Source organism: Brassica oleracea, chromosome C7 (assembly GCF_000695525.1).
Source record: "Brassica oleracea var. oleracea cultivar TO1000 chromosome C7, BOL, whole genome shotgun sequence".
Taxonomy (NCBI): Eukaryota; Viridiplantae; Streptophyta; class Magnoliopsida; order Brassicales; family Brassicaceae; genus Brassica; species Brassica oleracea.
Genome location: NC_027754.1, coordinates 19,993,952 through 20,013,053, shown reverse-complemented (window position 1 = coordinate 20,013,053; position 19,102 = coordinate 19,993,952). Strand labels below are relative to the sequence as shown.

The following is a 19,102-nucleotide window of genomic DNA, read 5'->3' as shown; positions in this document are numbered from 1 at the left end:
TGTAGATATTAGGGCTATGGAAGTATTACGATTGGGCCGAATATCTGGAAGGGCTGGGATGCTTTCGTGGCCTAATAGCTTGAGTATTAAGAAATGACCGTGATGACGTGGTGGTTTAATTGGTTGAGAATATTTTGTCCTATGTGGACAGCTTTAGGATCCTCTAAATTAGTTCTTTTTATATAGTAGTGATGTATTTCTGGTTCGAGTTTTGTATACCAAATCTAAACCGACAACTAAACTTGGTCTACTAGTGCCAAAATAAAGCATCAAATGCACTGCACATCACTTTCATGCAGGGTCAGCTGGAAGAAGGTTGAGATTTCCTTGCAGCTCCACATGACTAATCTGAAGAAGTCTCAACTTCTTCATCAGTACAAAATGCTCTACAGAAATGGTGATTACAGAACTCTCATCCTCTGATGTAAATTACAAATATACTCATCATGTAACTAAACGCAGAGCTTATGCCATCTGCACTTGGCTGCCTTACAAACTTCTTTTTGAAGTCTAGTACAATTCCTCGGATGGATGTTGTTTCCTGTCATCCCCATGACAGGAAAAACAATATCATGAGCAATTGAGCATAGAAGTCAAATACAAATGATGTTATTGCAGTAGATAGAATAAAAACCTTCATGTTGTTCAGCAATGTCATGATTTCACCACGGTCCCATAGTCTACTTCGCATTCCAGGACCTTCTCCGCTTTCTTCAAGCACCATCTGCGTTCCCATGTCTCTAATCTGATCATGCATCCATAGAGTATTGTCTGACAAGAACTTAAAAAGAGACTTCTGTCTGAGGACACGTAGAGCAGCCTCAGCGTTTAACCCACATCCTTTCAGTACATCAACAACTTCTTCTTTTGTTATCTCCATTTTAAGAAAGAGACATGTACGCAATGTTTAGGAACACTTTCTTCTCTTCGTCGTCTAAAGATTCAAAACTCAGCTTCAAAATAATCCTTAAGATTGTCTGGTTGGATCTTTTCCAGCTTCACTAGTTGAGTTTGCCACTCCCATTAATTCATTTCCTCCTTGTCATACAAAAGAGATCCAGACACTTGGCAATAGTCCTGTTATCTGGACCATTTTCTCTGACAACTTTAATATACTCATTGGTTGTTTCTCTTTGCGTAGTGAATGATAACTAAACAGCTTCAGTGACCTCATACTTTTTGGTTCGCAGAGAGTCTATTAAGAATCTCCTCATCTCTGGTAGTGATTCTATAAGACTTCCTTCACCATACCATCTTCTTTCACTGACAAGCACATCAACCTGGTATTTACTATATCAACATCGACTAAAACCGCAAGAATCTTCTTCTCATTAACATCTTCTATCTCAGGCGCCGAACGGAACAGTTCAGTAATGAAAGTTTTTTGTAGGTTGACTAAACCATCTTGTCCTGATGACTTTTCTCTAATGTTTGAGATGAAAACACGTTGTTCCTCGAAGTTTTCGATGATCTTGTTAGTTTTTACAGAAACGTTTTGCAAGTGTAGTCTTCCCAATACCACTTATACCGTTAATTAAGCCCCAGGATTTAAACTTAAGAACTGGGTTTAAGGTCGACCAGGTTCATCTCTGATCAAAGCCTCATTTTAACTTGTTGCGTCTTTGGTCTTTAAGATAATATTTTATCAACTATTTTTATATTTGGTAAAGCATTATAAGATCAGAAGTTTGATCAGACAACACACACATACCTATTGTTCTGTGGTAACTTTGCTTATTATTACATTATATCATAAGTCTAATTATTACATTAGACTATAAACGAAAGTACATAGGTTTGAATTCTTGGAGGAGGTATCAAGTTTGATCATCTGCATTATAATATTTTAACTTCATTTAAGAAGTCTCTTAACAATTGTAGTCAGAATCTTCTCACAACAAAGTCATGACTATAAGTTCCTTGATAAGGACCATAAAGAAAAAAAAAGTCTATAAGACTAGAAGATGATTAACTCTCCTGAAATAGGTCCACCTCTTGAAGAAGCTTCTCAAGCTTCCTTGCATTCTCTTCCTTAATGTGTGCAGGAACCTTCTCTTCATACCAACTCACACCCATACTCTTCTCCAACTTCTCCTTTTGGTTTTGTATCTCTTCAATCTTCTTTCTCATTTTCTCACGTTCAGCTTCTGGGTCTATAGCTGCTCCATCCACTTTGAGATACACTTTGAGGTTCTCGTTCACCGTCTCAACAACAGCTGATCCAGCTTGAGATGCTCTGTCTTCTCCCTTCAAGATAACCTCAAAGGACGAGAGACTTGCAAGAGTTCTGATCTCCAGCTCATGAGACTGCATAATCTCCAGAGTTCTTATATTTCCACAGAGAGCAAACGCATGTAACTTCTCATTCCTCTGTCTCTCCATAGACTCAGCAGCTCTCAGTCTCCTAATAGTCTTCACAGTCGCCATAACCATCTCCATTTCAGCTTCCACCTTCTCGTCTGTCCACTCTTCTATGGGAGACGGGTACTCACATATCATGATAGAAGCCTCCCGTTCACAGCCCTTCGGTGAAGGCAACCTTTGCCACAGCTCTTCCGTAACAAAAGGCATAAACGGATGCAGAAGTCTCAAGCCAGTCTCTAGACACACCCATAGAGTATCTTGTGCATGCGTCCTGTCTAAATTTTCACCAGAAAAGCAAGGCTTGATTGCTTCAATGAACACATCACAAAACTGATACTGCCACCAAGAGTAAACCGTATTGCCTGCATCAGCTAACTCAAAAGCATTCAATGAATCCACAGTCTTTGTCACTGCCTTGTTCAACACGGAAAGAATCCATTTACAGCTGAAAGGCATGGTTTCAGGGCATAGAGTTTTCACAGGAGGTGTATAATTATCTCCAAGCTTCATCATTGCAAACCTAACAGCATTCCACAGCTTGTTACACCACTGGCGATAACAAACAACTCGTTGGACATCCATGTTAATGTTATAAGACTGAGCAGTGTAAGAAACCAAAGCAAACCGAAGAGCATCAGCTCCACACTCAGGGATACCATTAGGAAAATCCTTCACTTGTCCCTCCTTGGCAATAACCAGTTCCTTGGGATCCAAGTTACCTTTCCCTAACCTAGTCTGAAGACCAGCAAGAGACTCACCGTTAATGACTTCAAGCGGATCAATGCCATTTCCAAGAGCCTTTGACATCTTGCGTCCATGTGCATCACGCACCATGGGATGCAAATAAACTTTACTAAAAGGAACAACCCCATCACTCAGTTTCGTAGACAACATAACCATGAGCCACCCAGAAGAAAAGAATGTCAAGCCCTGTCTCAAGAACAGAACCTGGATAGAAAGCTTTGAGTTCCTCTGTCTGGTCTGGCCATCCGAAAGCAGATAAAGGAAACAGCCCTGAAGAGAACCATGTATCAAGCACATCAGGGTCTTGAGAGAGATCCAACACCTTCTTCCCAGCAAATTTAACTGCGGCTTCTTCTCTAGCTTCTTCCTCGGTTCTAGCAACAACCCAATGGTCAATATAAGTACCAAACTTCTTAAGCTGGTCTTCTTCTAGAGTTGCATACCAAGCAGGGATCCTATGACCCCATAGAATCTGCCTAGAGATGCACCAGTCATGCATGTTCTCTAACCATCTCCTCCAATCTGCTGAGTACTGCTTTGGTATAATCTCGAGCTTACCGTCACCAGCAGCTTCAAGCACTTCCTTACCCATTGTGCTGCATCTCACATACCACTGAGGCTTTAACATAGGCTCAACAACATCATTACTCCTTGAGCAAATACCAATCCTCATGTCCTTATCTTCCACAACTCTCAACAGTCCTTTGCTATGCAGAGCTTCCACAACAGCTTCACGAGCCAAATACCGTTGCATTCCTTCGAATTCACACCCACCGTTCTTATTGATCTTACCATCATTGGTGAAGATGTTTATAGCCTCCAGATGGTGGAGCTTCCCGAGCTCGTACTCCTTTTCTTCATGTGCTGGAGTGATCTTAACACAACCAGTACCAAGCTCCGGGTCAACGAAGTCTGCATCGCAGACAATCGGTAGCTTCCTTCCATTGAATGGATGCACAGCAAACTTACCATGGGGATGCTTGTATCTTGCATCATCAGGATGAACAGCAATGGCGGTGTCGCCGAGCATCGTCTCTACTCTAGTAGTGGAGACAACAACTTCTCCTCCTGATCCGTCCTCGAGAGGATAAGCAAATGAAGTCATCAAACCAAACTCTACAGGCTTCTCATAGCCAGGAACGTTCTTTAACGTTCTTCCTTTGACCTAGCTGTTCTTGCGAAACAGTCCCAGTTAACAAGGTGATCACCTCTGTAGATAACACCTTCCTTGTGCAGCCTCACAAAGGCTTCGACCACAGCCTTTGATCTCTCCTCGTCCATTGTGAAACACTCGCGAGACCAGTCAAGAGACGACCCCAAACGCCTCAGCTGTGTCTTTATCGTGCCGCTGTACTTGTGTGTCCACTTCCAGGCTACTTTCAAAAACTCCTCGCGACCAATGTCGTGGCTGGTCTTCCCTGTCTCACGCATTAGATCCTTGTCGACCACGTCCTGTGTAGCGATGCCTGCGTGGTCGAAACCAGGAAGCCACAGTGCGTTGTAGCCAGACATTCTTTTATAACGGATGAGTGTGTCTTGGACCGCACATGTTAGAGCGTGACCGATGTGTAAGACTCCTGTAACGTTGGGAGGAGGAAGAAGAATCACAAACTTTGGTTTGGTGCTCTTTGCGTCGGCTTTGAAGAACTCGGATCTCTCCCACCATTCATACCATCTGTTGAACAGAGTTATTACAAATCATCTAATAAACTGGTAAATATAATTAGGGTTTTAGGAAAAAAAATTAGGGTTTTAGGGAGAGGACTTACGATGTCTCTACAGCAGAAGGGTTGTACTGCTTGGCCATCTGTGAAGACAGCCTTTTCTTCTCATCAGGAGGAGTGTCTGAAGGAATCTCTTCGTCTTTGTTGATCTTCTTGTCGGTTACTGGTTTGGGTTTTGCCGACTTCACTTGGGCGACCTTTGCTTTCTCAGAAGCCTTTTGCCTCTTCATCTCTTTCTCTTTAGCCTTCTCTTCTTTCTTCAGTTTCCTCTCCATCTCCGTTGCAGTCTTCTTCTCAGCTTCAGCCATGATAGAATTTGTTTTGTGTGAAGGAGACTGGAGAGGGAGAAAGAACATACAGTATATGTATATCAAAGAATATAGTAAAATGAAAAATATAAATTGTTATCTATTGGGTATATATACAGTACGCAAAAAGAGAGCCAAAATAATGGAAGGGCAAATCTCCAAAATAGCACATTTCTAAGTTTATATCACAAAAATAGCACTCAAAAATTAAAATGACCAAAATAGCATTTTATCTTTTGAAAATTTTAATTTTTTTATTTTTCAAAATTTGAAATCTTATCCCCAAAACCTCATTTCTCAATTCTAAATCCTAAACCCTAAACTCTAAACCCTAAACCCTAAACTCTAAACCCTAAACCCTAAACTCTAAACCCTAAACCCTAAACTCTAAACCCTAAACCCTAAACTCTAAACCCTAAACCCTAAACTCTAAACCCTAAACCCTAAACTCTAAACCCTAAACCCTAAACTCTAAACCCTAAACCCTAAACTCTAAACCCTAAACCCTAAACTCTAAACCCTAAACCCTAAACTCTAAACCCTAAACCCTAAACTCTAAACCCTAAACCCTAAACTCTAAACCCTAAACCCTAAACTCTAAACCCTAAACCCTAAACTCTAAATTCTAAACCCCATCCTTTAACTCTAAACCCTAAGTTTGTGACTTTTGATAAAACATTAAGTGCTATTTTTGTGACTTTTGACCATGAATGCTAGTTTAGAAACAAAAACTTGATTTAGTGTTATTTTTGTCTTTTTCTCAAAATGAAAAGTAGAAATTGTTATTTATTGGGAATATGGAATATATAATCAATTATGTAAAGAAACGTTAACAAGCTTTTGGCAAGTTCATATTTTCTCTTATGCTCTAAATGATTTTTTTTAACCTATAGATTTTTTTTTCCTTTTTTGTTGTTAAGAGCAAAATATTTAGAGCATTTGTATATTGGCTTTATAAATTTATGAGTAAAATATCAAGGTTTTTTTTTAAAAAAACTTACAACTAAAATCCTAAAACATAAAAATCTATAGCCACACCAAAAGAAATCTACAAACTTAATTTACAGCAAAAATAAATACAAATAAAAGTACAACTCCTTCCAATCATGCTCTGCCATGACAAAAGAAAAAGAAATGGAAAATATGGAAAATTCATTGTGTTTTGAGGATGTAATAAGCTTTTGACTTCCTGTGAATTGAACTATCTACGTTCAGACAAGACAATACACAAAAGTTACTATTTGAAGCCCCAAACTGGAGTTTAGTATGTGTTTTGTGTTCTGAAACACTTTTTGTTTCCCGGCTACTAGTAAGTGTCTTCTATTTACACTATAAAACAATATGCACACACCAATACCAAAGGATTTCACACATAAAAGTTATTTATCATTAAGAAGCAGAGTTAGAAATAAGAAGATTCTTCCAGTTTCTTAGCTCTCTCTCCTGCTCTCTCAGCCTCTGCATTGCCTTCCATGGCATAACTCTTCTCCTGCCACCAGAAACACTACATGGGTTTTCTCCTCACCCAAAAAAAAAAACACATTCACACATGACAAAAGTAAGTATCATGTTATGTTTACCAGTAAACGCCACGTGAAGGGAACACCATCTCTGACCTTTATCCTCTCTCTGATCACTTCTTTGGCTGCACATATCAGACCCAAGAGAGTTTATTGTTATACTAAACAAGCCAAATATTTAATGCAACTGATTTCAAGAATCTATAACAAGCTGCACCAGTGGAGGGTTGGCATGTCTTTAGCAGTAGCTGGCACCACATTTCGTTGAAAACATCTATTTGTTCATCTGATGCCCCAATGATCTGTTATTAACCATCAAACAGTCTTAAAAAGAAAAGAGAATCCATGGTTTTTTGATCCAATAGAGTTTTAGAGTTACCTTGTAACCAATGGCGTCAAAATCTGAACCAAGTAGTTCTAGAGCTTGTATGTAGTTACCCTGTGCGTATTCATACACAGCTTCTCCAAGCTGATGTGAAAGCAAAACAAGACTAACATCAAGGAGGTGTTAAAACGGAAAAGACAGTCAAAGACAAGGAAACAAACCTGAACCCCTTTCTGCATCACATGTTGTTTCTTCTTGTTCATCTTTGATACTCTGCAAGAACAAACACAGGTTCACAACAAATCTGGTATCAATTAGAAACTGTAGAAGAGAAGAGATTCGCACTAACCGGAACTTCAGACCCTCGAGTAACTCATGAGCTCTTGATGTTTCTCCAACTTTCGCCAATGCCCAAACTATCAATATATCAAGATGCCACTCCAAATACCAGTTTGCCTGAAATGTTAAAGCACACAAGTGGCAGAGAAACCAAATTCAATATATCATCAGAAGAACACATATCGTGCCACTAGTGCATGGCTTACCTGATCAGTCAAACGAGCTGCAAGGAGTTTGAGACGTTCTTCAAACGAACCATCAAGAGCATCTCTTACATCCAAACGCAGTAGCAAACCAAGAGCATTGAGATAAACCTAAAGAGAGTTGCATACAGTTGAATACTTGATAGAAGAATCAAAATCATAAATTTACAAAATAGAAAAGAGGATTACTTCAGGAGGAACAGCGTCTTCTTTCTCCAACTCCTTCCAGATGTAAGCATCATAAATCTCCTCGACTTTACTCATCGGTGACCCTCCTTCCAAGTAACAGAGAGCAACATGCCACCAATTGTGCGTATACCTAAACAGTTTTTTATACATGTTCCAGATCATAAGAGAAAAGCTTTGATAATATGTTAAAGAGCCTTAAACGCTTTACATGAAGGATGAGCAAGAAGGCCAAGACTCTGAGACTCCTTTCATGAACTCCACTGCTTCTTTAAATCGACATTCATGATGAAGAACATGGCACAGCTGCAACAACAACAAAAAAACATAAGCACCACATGGAAACTGAAGAAAGAAGATGCAAGTGCTCAGTTTCAAAATTTGTTTGAGACACTCACACAGTGATGTGCCCAGGCGTCTTCTTTGTTTATCTCATAGCCTTTCCTTGAAGCTGCCGCAGCTTCTTCCATTCGACCAAGTTCTAACAATGGGAACGCGAGTATCCCGTGTACGTAACTTTCTTCTTGATTTACAGGTAGAACCTATAAAATATCAAGCGGATGAAACAATACCCTTAAGACAGTGAATCATTCAGTGCGCGATGAGAGGTGAAGTACCTGGTGAACAAGACCCAAGAAGGGACCAGGCTGACCCATGTAGAAACTCAAAATCTGAGCTCTCTTCAGAGAGACCAAATCCTTTGGGAATCTTTTAAGTAGCTGCAAACACACAGTTTATATTCAAACAAGTGTCAGTTGATATGCAATGGAAGTGAGAATCCAACCTCGGTGTGCATTTCATAAGCCAAGTCATCATCCATGTCCACGGAGATCAGGTAACTAACAGCCTCGAAAACCGCTTTCTCATAAGGTGTAGATTGTTCCTGTAAAATAGAACGAATTATACCTCCAAACCGTAGGTAGAATCAGAAGTACAAAGACTCACAAGATTGGATGACGCAGCTTCAAGATAGGACTTAGCTCTGGAATGATCAGATGAGGAAAGGTAGTGAGCAGCTAAAATGTTTCCCAAGACACAATCTTTGTCGTGGAGTGGAGCTTCAAGAATCACTTTCCTATTCCTCCCATAGCTGAGAACCTGAAACACGATCAATAATACAAAGACCGAAACTTTAAAAAGCATAAGCCAAAGAAACAAAAAGCAGAAGCTACCCACAAGATCGTAGCTAAAACCCATCAAATTCAGATACACTATGAGTCATAAAAGCAGAAACTCAAAAATAGTCATGAAACAGAGCGCAGATTAGCATTTTGTAACGAAAGAGTGATTATCGAAGAGGAAACCTGATGAAAATAGGAGTCGATTGCGTCGATGCAATCATCGGAAGAGGCGTTAACCTCGTAACCCCACCGGACACATCTCAGTTTCTTCTCCATTTCAAACCGAGAAAACAGAGCTTCTTCTGGCTGAAAGTTCGCCGCTTTTCTACGCGAACAGTTTTGTCTTTCTTGTGGGTTTGAAGATGTTTTGAGAGAGAGACGGTCGAAACTTGAAGGAGACAGCGAGATTTGTATTTTCCTTGGCGTCATCAATCATTCAAGACTTCAAGTTAAATAACACGGTTGTTCCCTTTTGGTTCCTTCTCGCCTTTTGGATAAACAAATTATCCGTTTACACTCCTCTCTACAGGTGGGATTCTAAAACCGAACCAGACATTAAACCGGTTCAATTTACCGATCATTGAAGACCAGGATTCTTGATTTCTTTATTCCAGAGCACATTGTTTTTTAATACATACATCATCTTCATACATGCGATCGTAAAGTTCTCAAACTCGGAATCAGACTTTAAAATCTATAACTATAAAGTTGAAGTATCTGTCTTTTTAGGCTGTTCACGTCCAGAGCTCTCTGGAGAGGGAGGGTTTGTTGCCACGTGGCAATTCCAATTTTTTACCTTATTCAGTTCTCTTAAAAACCTTTTTTTTTTGTAACTCCTAAGATCCAAATTTATGGTTTCGTTACTCTCATCTCCACTTCAATATCATTCTCAGTTTAAGTCTCTGTTCCAATTCTTTTTTTGAAGGAGGTTCGATTTCTCAACAAACTGAAGCTAACAATAATGGAGATTTCCCAATTGTACCTTTCCAACTTGAAGACCGGTCGTTTTAAAGACGTGGTGGTGACACGTCTTCTTCGATTCTGGGGAGTCGGTACTTTGAAGAAAGGAGGCGAGCTTATGGGGGAGGGTGGACATGGTATTGCTTAAGAAAGTACTGATAATCTGAATTTATTTTATGAAAAAACTTGATTTGACAAACACATGATTCGGTAGGGGTGGGCGTAAGGAGGGTATTCGTTTTTTAAGTATACTTTGATATTTGGTTTGCCTTGAACTAGTAATGAATTTTCAGACTTGTACTTGACTTATTTCGAGTACTTGTGTATTTCGAGTACTTATCCAAAAATATGTTAATTACAAGTTACTTGTCTTGTTCGATTACTTGATATTTACAAGTATTTATTAATTATTTGGATATATTTTCAAATTTCTAAAAATTACTTGATAGATAATATTTTACGAGAGAAATTTTTGAAAGTTTATTTTATTTACTCGATTTGCTCTGTAGAGTAGAGAGTGATTCCTCTGGTATATCTTCCAAATATGGTGGAGTTTCTTATATAGCACCACCCAAGTGATGATATGGCTGTAGCTGTTAAACTTTCTATGGTCCCAAATCCAGTGGTGAAAAGCATTTGTTCGGATCACACAAACGGGCCAGATGATGTTCCAATTATTAAAGGATGTCCAGCCAGCACCGACCCAGAGCCTGCACATACTGATTCAGTCATGACCTCCACCGAGACTCCAGTTGATGATGAAAAGGCCCCCAGTTCAAAGTAAGCTCGCAAATACTGATCACTCCAACTATGGAGACTTGGAATTTGCAAAGTACAGTCCCATTGTTTGTTTCAAAGTTTTATGTTTTCCTTCAATAATGCTGTAATTCACATACTTTTACTTGGCACCAAAATGTTTTTATGTACTTTATCTTTTATTTGGTACAATGCCATTTAAATAGTTGAGTTTGTTATGAGCATTATTCAATTTAAATTATTTTTAAATTATGGACGTCATCTACGGCACTAAACCTAACAAAGTAATCCCCTGAATTTTTTGGGTACACCTCATTTAGGTTATGTATATTTAAGGTTTTGAGCTGTGTAAACCTTCGCATTAGCTGTAATTATTTTAGTGGCTTAATCACTTCAGATTGGTAAGATAAGTTATGTCAGTGTTTATGCGTAGTAAAAATTTAATCTTTTATTGGTTACCAAACCTAAAATTAGAGAAAATTAAAATTTATAGAAAACCACAATAAAAATAGTCAGGGAAACAAAAACAGCATATAAACCAAAAAAAATAATAACTACAAATAGATAATATAATTCAAAACATAAATTTCAAGAATATATGGTTTAATTTCATAAAAGAAGATAATATAATAATTCATTCGCAATGTACTTTTTACAAGTTTCATTAAAACCAGGACAAAAAAAAAAAAAAATTAAAAACAGTTAGCCTGATCGATTTTTATTTTAAATCATGAAATTCAAGTTAAGTGAAATTAATAAGATATTGATACAAAATCATAATGAAAATTTAATAGTTAATCAAAACAAGATTTTAAAAAATTATAGTTAGAAAAACAAAATGGAACAAGAGATATACTTTTATGATATAAACAAGAGATTTTGGAATATTCTATCTAAATAAACAGATAATTATTTTTTAAAATTATGTCATGATTTCCAAAAAAATTTAAACCTAAATCCACAACTGCTATAAAAATAAAAGTATAGAGTTATACAACTTAAACAAGGGATATCATATAAATAAAATATATATTAATCATAGTATTAGAAAATAAATAATTTTTTCGCACAAAGCACGGCCCAACCACTAGATAGGAAGGTATTATTGGTTCAATGGATCAACAAATCCTTTAACAACTTATTAGACAAAAAATCCTTTAACAACTTATTAGACAACAAAGCATACGAACCCGGCGCGTAGCGTCGGAATGCCCCTAGTTTTAAAATAAAAGAATAAATATCCGTACCCAAAAAAAGCTTTGAATTCGGATACAAAAAACAAAGGGTTTATTTGTGGAATACTCCCAGAACCTAAGACCATCATTAACTCCAGTCTCTTAACTGTAGTTCTTAACTTCGGGTAAAAGACGGTTCTTAACTTTTTTTAGATTTTAACTAAGAAAAGTTAAGAACCGTCTCTTAAATAAAGAGATATAAGAGTTGTCTCTTAACTGAAAAATGTAAAAAAAAAATGTCAAATCATAAGTTAAGAACCTCCGGCTAAGAGACCGGGGTTAATCATCCCCTTAGGCTTTAACAACTCATTGTTATACTCCCTATGTTTAATATTAAGTGTCAATATCAGATTCTCAATAACAGCTAAACAAAAAGAACAAAAAGATCTATATTCTCAATATCAGATTTACATTGTTATACTCCCTTTTTTTTAGCAACTTCTTGTTATACTCCCTATGTTTCATATTAAGTGTCACTTTAGATTTATGCACACAAATTAAAAAAATATTTAATTTTGCATATTTTCTATATAAAAATATCATTACCCATACACCTAACCATATTTCAACCAATAGAAAAATAAACTAGAAAATAAAGTTAATAAATTATGCATTGAAATGCTAAAACCACACTTATTTTGCAACGAATTTTTTTCTCTACAACGACACTTAATATGAAACGGAAGGAGTAATAATTAATATTTATAGCAAATAAACAAAATAAAGTTGAATTGACAATGTCATAGTAAGGCAGATGGATAATCCAATGATTATAAGTAATTTAGTATGATTTTCAACATACAAAATAGTTTTTCCTTTAGAGCATCTGCAAAAAAGACTCTCTATTATAGAGTTTTGTAAACTCTATATTTGAAGTTTCAAGGTATTATTTTCCAAAAAAAAAAACTTCAAATTTAACTTTAAAATTATTTATAATTTACACTATGATCTTTATATTTCTCATAATTAATATAAATCCATAAAAATTTTGTAGATAACTAGCACATATATAAAAATATTATAGTAATATTAATTAATAAAATCTTACACTAAAATATAAAACTATAAATAGAAATACATAATTAAATATTAAACTAGAAGCAAAATACCAGATTATTATATAAAATTATTTTATTAATGCTCCATTTTCGGTTATACAAAATTTTTTTGGACAATATTTTAGAAGTTCCAGAGAAAATTTACTAGACTATTAGTGCTGTTATAATATTTAAATTTGTATAATAATTATGTCTTCATGTATATATCTTCTTAAAAAAAAATTATTAAGTTGCTTTTGTAATATTCTTGTTGTCTAATTCTACTTTTAAAATATTATAAATCTTATTTTGATTTTTAAAAATACTTTTATGAGTTAAATTTTAACTTTATAAAAATAAATTTGAAATATTTAAAATATACAAAAGTTTTAAAGATTAAAATTATGAATGAGAAAATACTTACGAATCATAAATGTGATGTATAATTAATTATAAGGATAAAGATACAAATAAAAAGATGAAATTTCAAATTTAGAGTTTTGAGTAGTCTAAATTTGAAGTTTTGAAATTCTTTTTTGAAAAGCAAAAAACTCTATATTTGAAGTTATAGAATTTCTTTTGAAGATGATCTTATACTTCATGTACCGAATTTATTCTGTGTGCAATTAATTCCAAACTAATTTTAATAAACAAAGTGTTAAAAGTAATCTCGTTATGTAAAAGAATGTAGAAATAAATACCAAAGTGGCATGTGTTTTATTATAGTTTTGGCAAATACAGAGAAAACTTCAAAAAAAAAATCTCAAAGACAACAAGCATCATTCATACATTATTTCATATTCAACACATTGCTTATAGAAGAAGCATATCACTCAACATTAAACTTCTTCTTTGCGAATGCAACGAACTCTTCGGGGGTAGGCATGTAAGGCTTGACAGCTTCATGAGCCCTAAACTTCTGGGCCCATTGGATCAGTCCAGGTGTTGTTTCTCGCCGGAGAAACTTGACGCCGGAAAACGCCTCGATCACAGACACTGGACCCAAAAGAGTCCCACATGCAAGGTCGAGGAAGCCTATGCTTTCTCCTCCGAAGAACCCTAATCCTTTGCTGCTCTTCTGAAACGCCTCTTCAAGTATCGCCAAATTCTCCATCAGCTTTCCAGCTGCCGCCATTCTCCCTTCGTCGTCTTTTGCTCCGCCCACCGCTTCTAACGATCCAAAGATCTGTTTCATACACACACATACGTTAAGCTCTTTCACTACATAGCCTACTTTCTCATGTTTAGTTTGGTTTAACCAGGTTTTCAGTCGATGAATACCAACAATGTTCAACAAACTGTTAGGTAAGCGTTTTATAACGATTAGTGCCTAGGCCTAGTGTATAACTGTATTATAACGATTAGTGCCTAGGCTAGGATTAGTAACTAAACGTTATAATCTTTTTATAACTAGTGCCTAGGCCTAGTATATATACGGATTTTAAAAAACATAGTTTTGCTTATGACCGGTTTAGTGTATATATCGACTTTTAGAACACTGAAACCAAATACCGAACAGTTTAACCAGTAAACCGGATCTCAAACTAAACAGATCTACATTTGAGTATCAAGATCTAAGCTTTAGTTCAACTTCAAAAATATAAAAGTTTCAATTTTGGCAAGCAAAACAGAGCATCTGTAATATCAATCCACTAAGAGATCCATGGAGTTTAATCTAGTTTTGTACCTTTTCATCGATGAAGATAGCCCAGAACCGAGCATTGGCACGTTCGACCGGGTGAGAAGGAAGGATGGAAGGACCGGAGGACCAAGCTTCATCAATGTACTGAACGATGTTGAGTGACTCACAGATGGAAACATCGCCATGGATGAGAACAGGGACTTTCTTGAAGATGGGGTTGGACTTGAGAAGGAGTTCGCTCTTCGACCTGAGAACATCAGGTTCGTCCAAGTACTCGTACTTGACAGACTTCAAGTGTAGAGCCGCTCGAGCCCTGATGGAAAAAGGGCTCGCCCAAGAACCTATGAGCTTGACTGTATCGTTCTGAGCCATCTCTTTTGTTTTTTTATGGTGTTTATTGATCTGAAGTGTGATTTTCACTTTAGGGGTGAGTGTGTGTAATATATAGCGGAGAAGTTGTTAAACTTGAGAGAGGAAATAATAAAGAATGGAATTAGGGTCGTGTTCCTCGTTGGCACGTCACATGGCCGGTGCGTCAAATGTGGTGTTCTTATTAAATTATTATTTGATTTTTCTATGCCTGACCTACCAACAAATAGTTGTTTTGATATTATATTTTAGGATCAGAATTAGGACTAGAAGTTGAATATTATTGACCAATGCAACAAATATTTATTGTGGCTAAGCAAGAGCTCTCTACAACCAAGGTTTCTTTAAAAATCAAATTCACTCATGCATGATTAATTGCATATAGTAAAACCAATATCATCCTGTAGATTTAAACCAAGGATATAGCCTAGCAAACAAGAATAGTTATCAGCCACAAGTCTGCCCTGAATGTAGCTACAAAACATGGAAGAGGTCATTTTCTGTCATTAAGTCGCATTCATTACATAGATGATCAATTAATGTGGTGATTAAGACAACATGTAAGAGCATCCGACTTTAATCATGTGATGCGTTGCTAAATGCTTATTTCTATAATTCTATCTGACATGGCTTGCTAAATCAGCTACTCAGTTTTTGTTTTTGTTTTTTTCTTTTTCTTTTTAAGCTACTCAGTTTGGTAACGATCTTAAAAAAGAAAATGCTTAAACTCTGCTTGGTGCATCCTTTCCCACAGTAATTAGCATTCAACATATTGATCAGGGACAGACATATGCTAGTGTATAAATTATAATCACCACCAAAAGGTTTTAAAATCATAAGTTTCCAAAACATTGTTGGCCAATCTTATCTAGGAACCGGACAAATCAAAGAACTGTTCTCTTTAACTTTCTTGTGAGTATACATATCCCTTGGCCTTAAGTCCTTTCTTGTGAGTATACAGGCAGACAATTGTTTAGTATCTTGACAATAAAGTTCACATGCATATTAGCATATAGATGAAACAAAGTAACTTAAGGGATTCAAAATCCTCATCTTGGTGAGGAATTGAGAGATAGCACGTACTTACCGCTTGATTATACTAGTTTGCAAGAACTGCAAAAGGAACTAGACTTTTCTGTCAATTTTTGAAGAGCCTTTCATTGTATATTATATATAGATACATTGTAGATTGTTCTATACATAATCAAAGATCTAAAACAGTTAGCTCCATAGACTCCCCCATCTGCTTTCTAAGAAAAAATTCCAGAATCCGGCCAAAAACAATGTTAAGTCATCTCATGTTGCAGCAATGGGGCTTCCCTAGTCTCTGCAGCTTATCCCACATGCAAATCATCTGCCGTGGCGACTGGTAATGAGCGGTGAAGTAGTCTTCTATGCATCCAAACTGGCAGAACCTGAGGCTGTGAACCACCTCCACTGGTCTAGTCTCGTTGAACTTCTCCACCCACATTCCCATGCTCACATCCTCCATCTTGAACAACTGCAATAACAAAGTAAGTACCAATGACCATATCAACACATGCTAAAATTAAATCTAGCAAATGCGTAAGAGGTTGACTTACTCTTAATCTCTGATGTTCAAAATCATCAACGATGAACTTAGCTATGTCATATGACAAGATGTAACCCGGACCATTTGCATATGGAGGATAATACTCTTCTGGCCATTCCTGAAAGTTTGTCATAACCATCTTCATGTTACTTGCTCAGCTCTATTGTGTTTCAGGTGCTAAAAATTTAAATCGTTACCTCATATGTCACAGCCCACTTCCCAGTGCGCAGAGGCTTATGGTAGAAGTTAATGTTTCCAATATAAAGGCTACCTCTTCCCTTAACCTTCTCTGCTTCTTGTATCACAGCATCTACTCTCACAAACGTATCGTCGTCACATTTCATAATATACTTTGCCGCCAGTGTGCTAACCCCATATTCACAGATGGCAACCGTCTTGAGCACCACAAGGTCATAATGATCCATGTAGGGTACTATGACAATATCACCAAAGTACTCTGCTTCTTTCTTTAGATCCACATTAACTTCCTTTCTTGCGTGCTGCAACATGAATCAACATTAACAACTGCAGTTTAACTCCAATGATTTTACTATATTCAAGACTTGTTGCTTACCAATGCCACAAAGAACCGGGCAACAACTCTCGATGATCTGACTAGCTTTTGCTGCATCCATGACTTCCTCACAGCCATTCTCTCTGCAAAATGGTTACCAGCTGAGAGAATCCCGATGAACAGCTCCACAGGCTTCTCAGGCAACGCAGGAGCTTTCCACATGCTCTGCATCTCGAGATGCTTCTGAGGAGCGAAACTCGGGTTTGTGGAAGGTAAAGAGGAAGCATATAAAGAATGCACATCAATGTTCCCCTTGACTGCTAGGCCAGTAGCATCCTCTAGAACAAACCCCTGAAAAATCCATCACATTATTCAATGTTAAACCATTCCCTAACTAGCGGTTTCAGACAAAACAAAACAGAGAAACTCACGGTTCTGTAAGGGAAAGAAGTGATATGTCTTCCATCAACGCTGATGTGGTAACCTTCCATCCCAGCACGAAGAGTAAGAACAAAGAGCTTCCCTTCTCCAAAAGGGTATGGCCAATCATGTGACATCTTCTTCCTCCGTCCCATAAACCTATTCAACCACCATGTCTTCTTTGTTTCATCATCACCATCATCCCTCTTCCACCCCTCACACTTCACCTCTCCGTCAACTTCACATAAGGATTAAACAAATGGTCATAAATCAAAACGATTAATGAAATGAAATAAAAACTATATAGTATATACCAGTCTCTTCATCATCAGTAGACTCGTGACCATCGCAACGTAAAGCAGAGCCCCACTGCATCCGATAACAAGTGTTCTGCTCTATCACTGGCCTCCCGCTCCAGTCACCTCTAACCCTCGGGTTGAAATGGAGGATCCGAGGCGGGTCTTCACCCTCCACCGCCTTCAACCCCTGCAGCTCCATCATGAACTGAGTCACCATCGTCGTCTTACCATCATCACCCTTCTCGGCGTGCGCCCAGTGCGGCGTCGCCACGACGGTGACGTGAGATCCAAGCGTTAACCCGCACGGCAAAACCAAGATCCGGCTCCGGTTCACGAACTCGGAACCGGTAACCGAAACCGTATCCGGACATTTCTCCGTCCGGTTTTTAACCGGATTTGGTTTGGTGATTAAACCGGAATCGAGGTTTCCCCACATTTTTCTCCCCGTTGAGATCGCATGCTTCACGGTTTCGTGGAAGGTGGAGAGCTCATCGGCGAATCCGCCGCCGTAGAAGAAGCTCTCGTTGGTGAAGATTTCAGAGACGGTTTTGAACTCTCGGTGGATATGACCCGCCCGGTTTACCCGACTCGGATCCTTGAAAGGTCGATGTGGGGTTTCTTCTTGTTCTTCTCCGACAATAGCCCGGTTTGCTTCCATAGTTCCAACAACCATCTGTGTCGGCAACCCGTCATCAGAACCAGACCCGGTTCGGAAGATGAAAGGGATCTCGAAGCTCATGCAGAGGAAGTAGAAGAGGAGAAGAGCTAGTAGGAACTGAACAAGACCGAACCGGGTTTGTGAGGCGGAGTTATCGAGTTTAGACTTCTTCATTGCTTAATTCAAAACCCAAAACTCAATGTAGAAGAAGAAGAAGAAAGAGAAAGAGAAAGAGAGGGTATGAACATAAATTAGTGAGCCATTAATGAAAGATTGTTTTTTTTTACTAAGAAGAATGAAAATGTCGCAGGAAATATTCAGACTTTATTCGAAAAAGTTGTTCCCAACTTTAAAGCAAAACTCAGAAGCTTTGAAGTTTGAACAGAAAACGATAAACTCTGAGCCGGTCGGTAACCGGTGTATATGAAGGAGGAAAGCCAGTTACTGCTGAAACTACGTCGTTTCTATCGAATTCAGTAAGAGGAACTGGGGAAAATATAATTGTATTTATTTATGTGTAGAATAATAAACTTTGCGTCCTTTTATAAAGCTTTTTGATTTTTGTGAAATTATTCATAATAATGAACGGTAATAAAACAAAAACTTAACCGGTGAATATTACTGAACGTTTTTGGTGGTGTAGCAAAACTCCAAATACAAATATAAAATAACCGCTAATAACGTTTTTAATGGTGAGTTTCGGTTATATTTTTCTTGGCTCAAATTTCATGTTAAGAAATATCATAACAAAAAAAGGAGAGTTTGTAATAATATTTTAATGATTAAAATAAAGACAGCCAGGTGG

At 37.5% G+C, this 19,102-nt stretch overlaps 3 protein-coding genes and 1 pseudogene across 4 annotated transcripts; all 4 read right to left on the bottom strand.

The window, feature by feature from the left end:
* Window positions 1-1,968: 1,968 nt before the first annotated feature.
* Window positions 1,969-5,180, bottom strand: LOC106302792 (annotated as a pseudogene).
* Window positions 5,181-6,364: 1,184 nt separating this feature from the next.
* On the bottom strand, window positions 6,365-9,317 carry LOC106301794 (tetratricopeptide repeat protein 38-like). Of its 2 annotated transcripts, none has more exons than XM_013738269.1 (14): window positions 9,018-9,317; window positions 8,659-8,811; window positions 8,498-8,596; window positions 8,331-8,432; window positions 8,112-8,255; window positions 7,925-8,019; window positions 7,717-7,846; window positions 7,531-7,638; window positions 7,335-7,441; window positions 7,207-7,258; window positions 7,040-7,129; window positions 6,878-6,962; window positions 6,721-6,785; window positions 6,365-6,644 (listed from the first exon to the last, which is right to left on the bottom strand). In XM_013738269.1, the coding sequence occupies exons 1-14, from the start codon at window positions 9,261-9,263 to the stop codon at window positions 6,543-6,545; spliced, it is 1,578 nt and encodes a 525-aa protein (XP_013593723.1). In that variant the 5' UTR covers window positions 9,264-9,317; the 3' UTR covers window positions 6,365-6,542. The 2 variants fall into 2 exon arrangements, with proteins under 2 accessions (XP_013593723.1, XP_013593724.1); XM_013738270.1 differs by having other exon boundaries at window positions 6,365-6,629; window positions 9,018-9,315.
* Window positions 9,318-13,510: 4,193 nt separating this feature from the next.
* Window positions 13,511-14,915, bottom strand: LOC106301838 (glutathione S-transferase U13-like). Its single transcript, XM_013738320.1, has 2 exons — window positions 14,510-14,915; window positions 13,511-14,008 (listed from the first exon to the last, which is right to left on the bottom strand). The coding sequence occupies exons 1-2, from the start codon at window positions 14,834-14,836 to the stop codon at window positions 13,652-13,654; spliced, it is 684 nt and encodes a 227-aa protein (XP_013593774.1). The 5' UTR covers window positions 14,837-14,915; the 3' UTR covers window positions 13,511-13,651.
* A 1,103-nt stretch (window positions 14,916-16,018) lies between these two features.
* Window positions 16,019-18,786, bottom strand: LOC106301933 (probable beta-1,3-galactosyltransferase 17). The gene is made up of 6 exons (XM_013738422.1): window positions 17,655-18,786; window positions 17,352-17,578; window positions 16,981-17,271; window positions 16,604-16,906; window positions 16,417-16,524; window positions 16,019-16,334 (listed from the first exon to the last, which is right to left on the bottom strand). Exons 1-6 carry the CDS (start codon window positions 18,469-18,471, stop codon window positions 16,125-16,127), a joined length of 1,956 nt encoding a protein of 651 aa, XP_013593876.1. The 5' UTR covers window positions 18,472-18,786; the 3' UTR covers window positions 16,019-16,124.
* Between the last annotated feature and the right edge of the window lie 316 nt (window positions 18,787-19,102).

Coding starts and splice junctions, on each gene's coding strand:
- LOC106301838 (XM_013738320.1), bottom strand. CDS start 14,836: ATGGCTCAGAACGATACAGTCAAGCTCATAGGTTCTTGGGCGAGCCCT. Junction 14,009..14,509: donor CTATCTTCATCGATGAAAAG/GTACAAAACTAG, acceptor TGTATGAAACAG/ATCTTTGGATCGTTAGAAGC.
- LOC106301794 (XM_013738269.1), bottom strand. CDS start 9,263: ATGACGCCAAGGAAAATACAAATCTCGCTGTCTCCTTCAAGTTTCGAC. Junction 8,020..8,111: donor ACGCCTGGGCACATCACTGT/GTGAGTGTCTCA, acceptor TTGTTGTTGCAG/CTGTGCCATGTTCTTCATCA. Junction 6,786..6,877: donor GACATGCCAACCCTCCACTG/GTGCAGCTTGTT, acceptor TGATATGTGCAG/CCAAAGAAGTGATCAGAGAG.
- LOC106301933 (XM_013738422.1), bottom strand. CDS start 18,471: ATGAAGAAGTCTAAACTCGATAACTCCGCCTCACAAACCCGGTTCGGT. Junction 16,907..16,980: donor CCCGGTTCTTTGTGGCATTG/GTAAGCAACAAG, acceptor TTCATGTTGCAG/CACGCAAGAAAGGAAGTTAA. Junction 16,335..16,416: donor TTGAACATCAGAGATTAAGA/GTAAGTCAACCT, acceptor TTGTTATTGCAG/TTGTTCAAGATGGAGGATGT.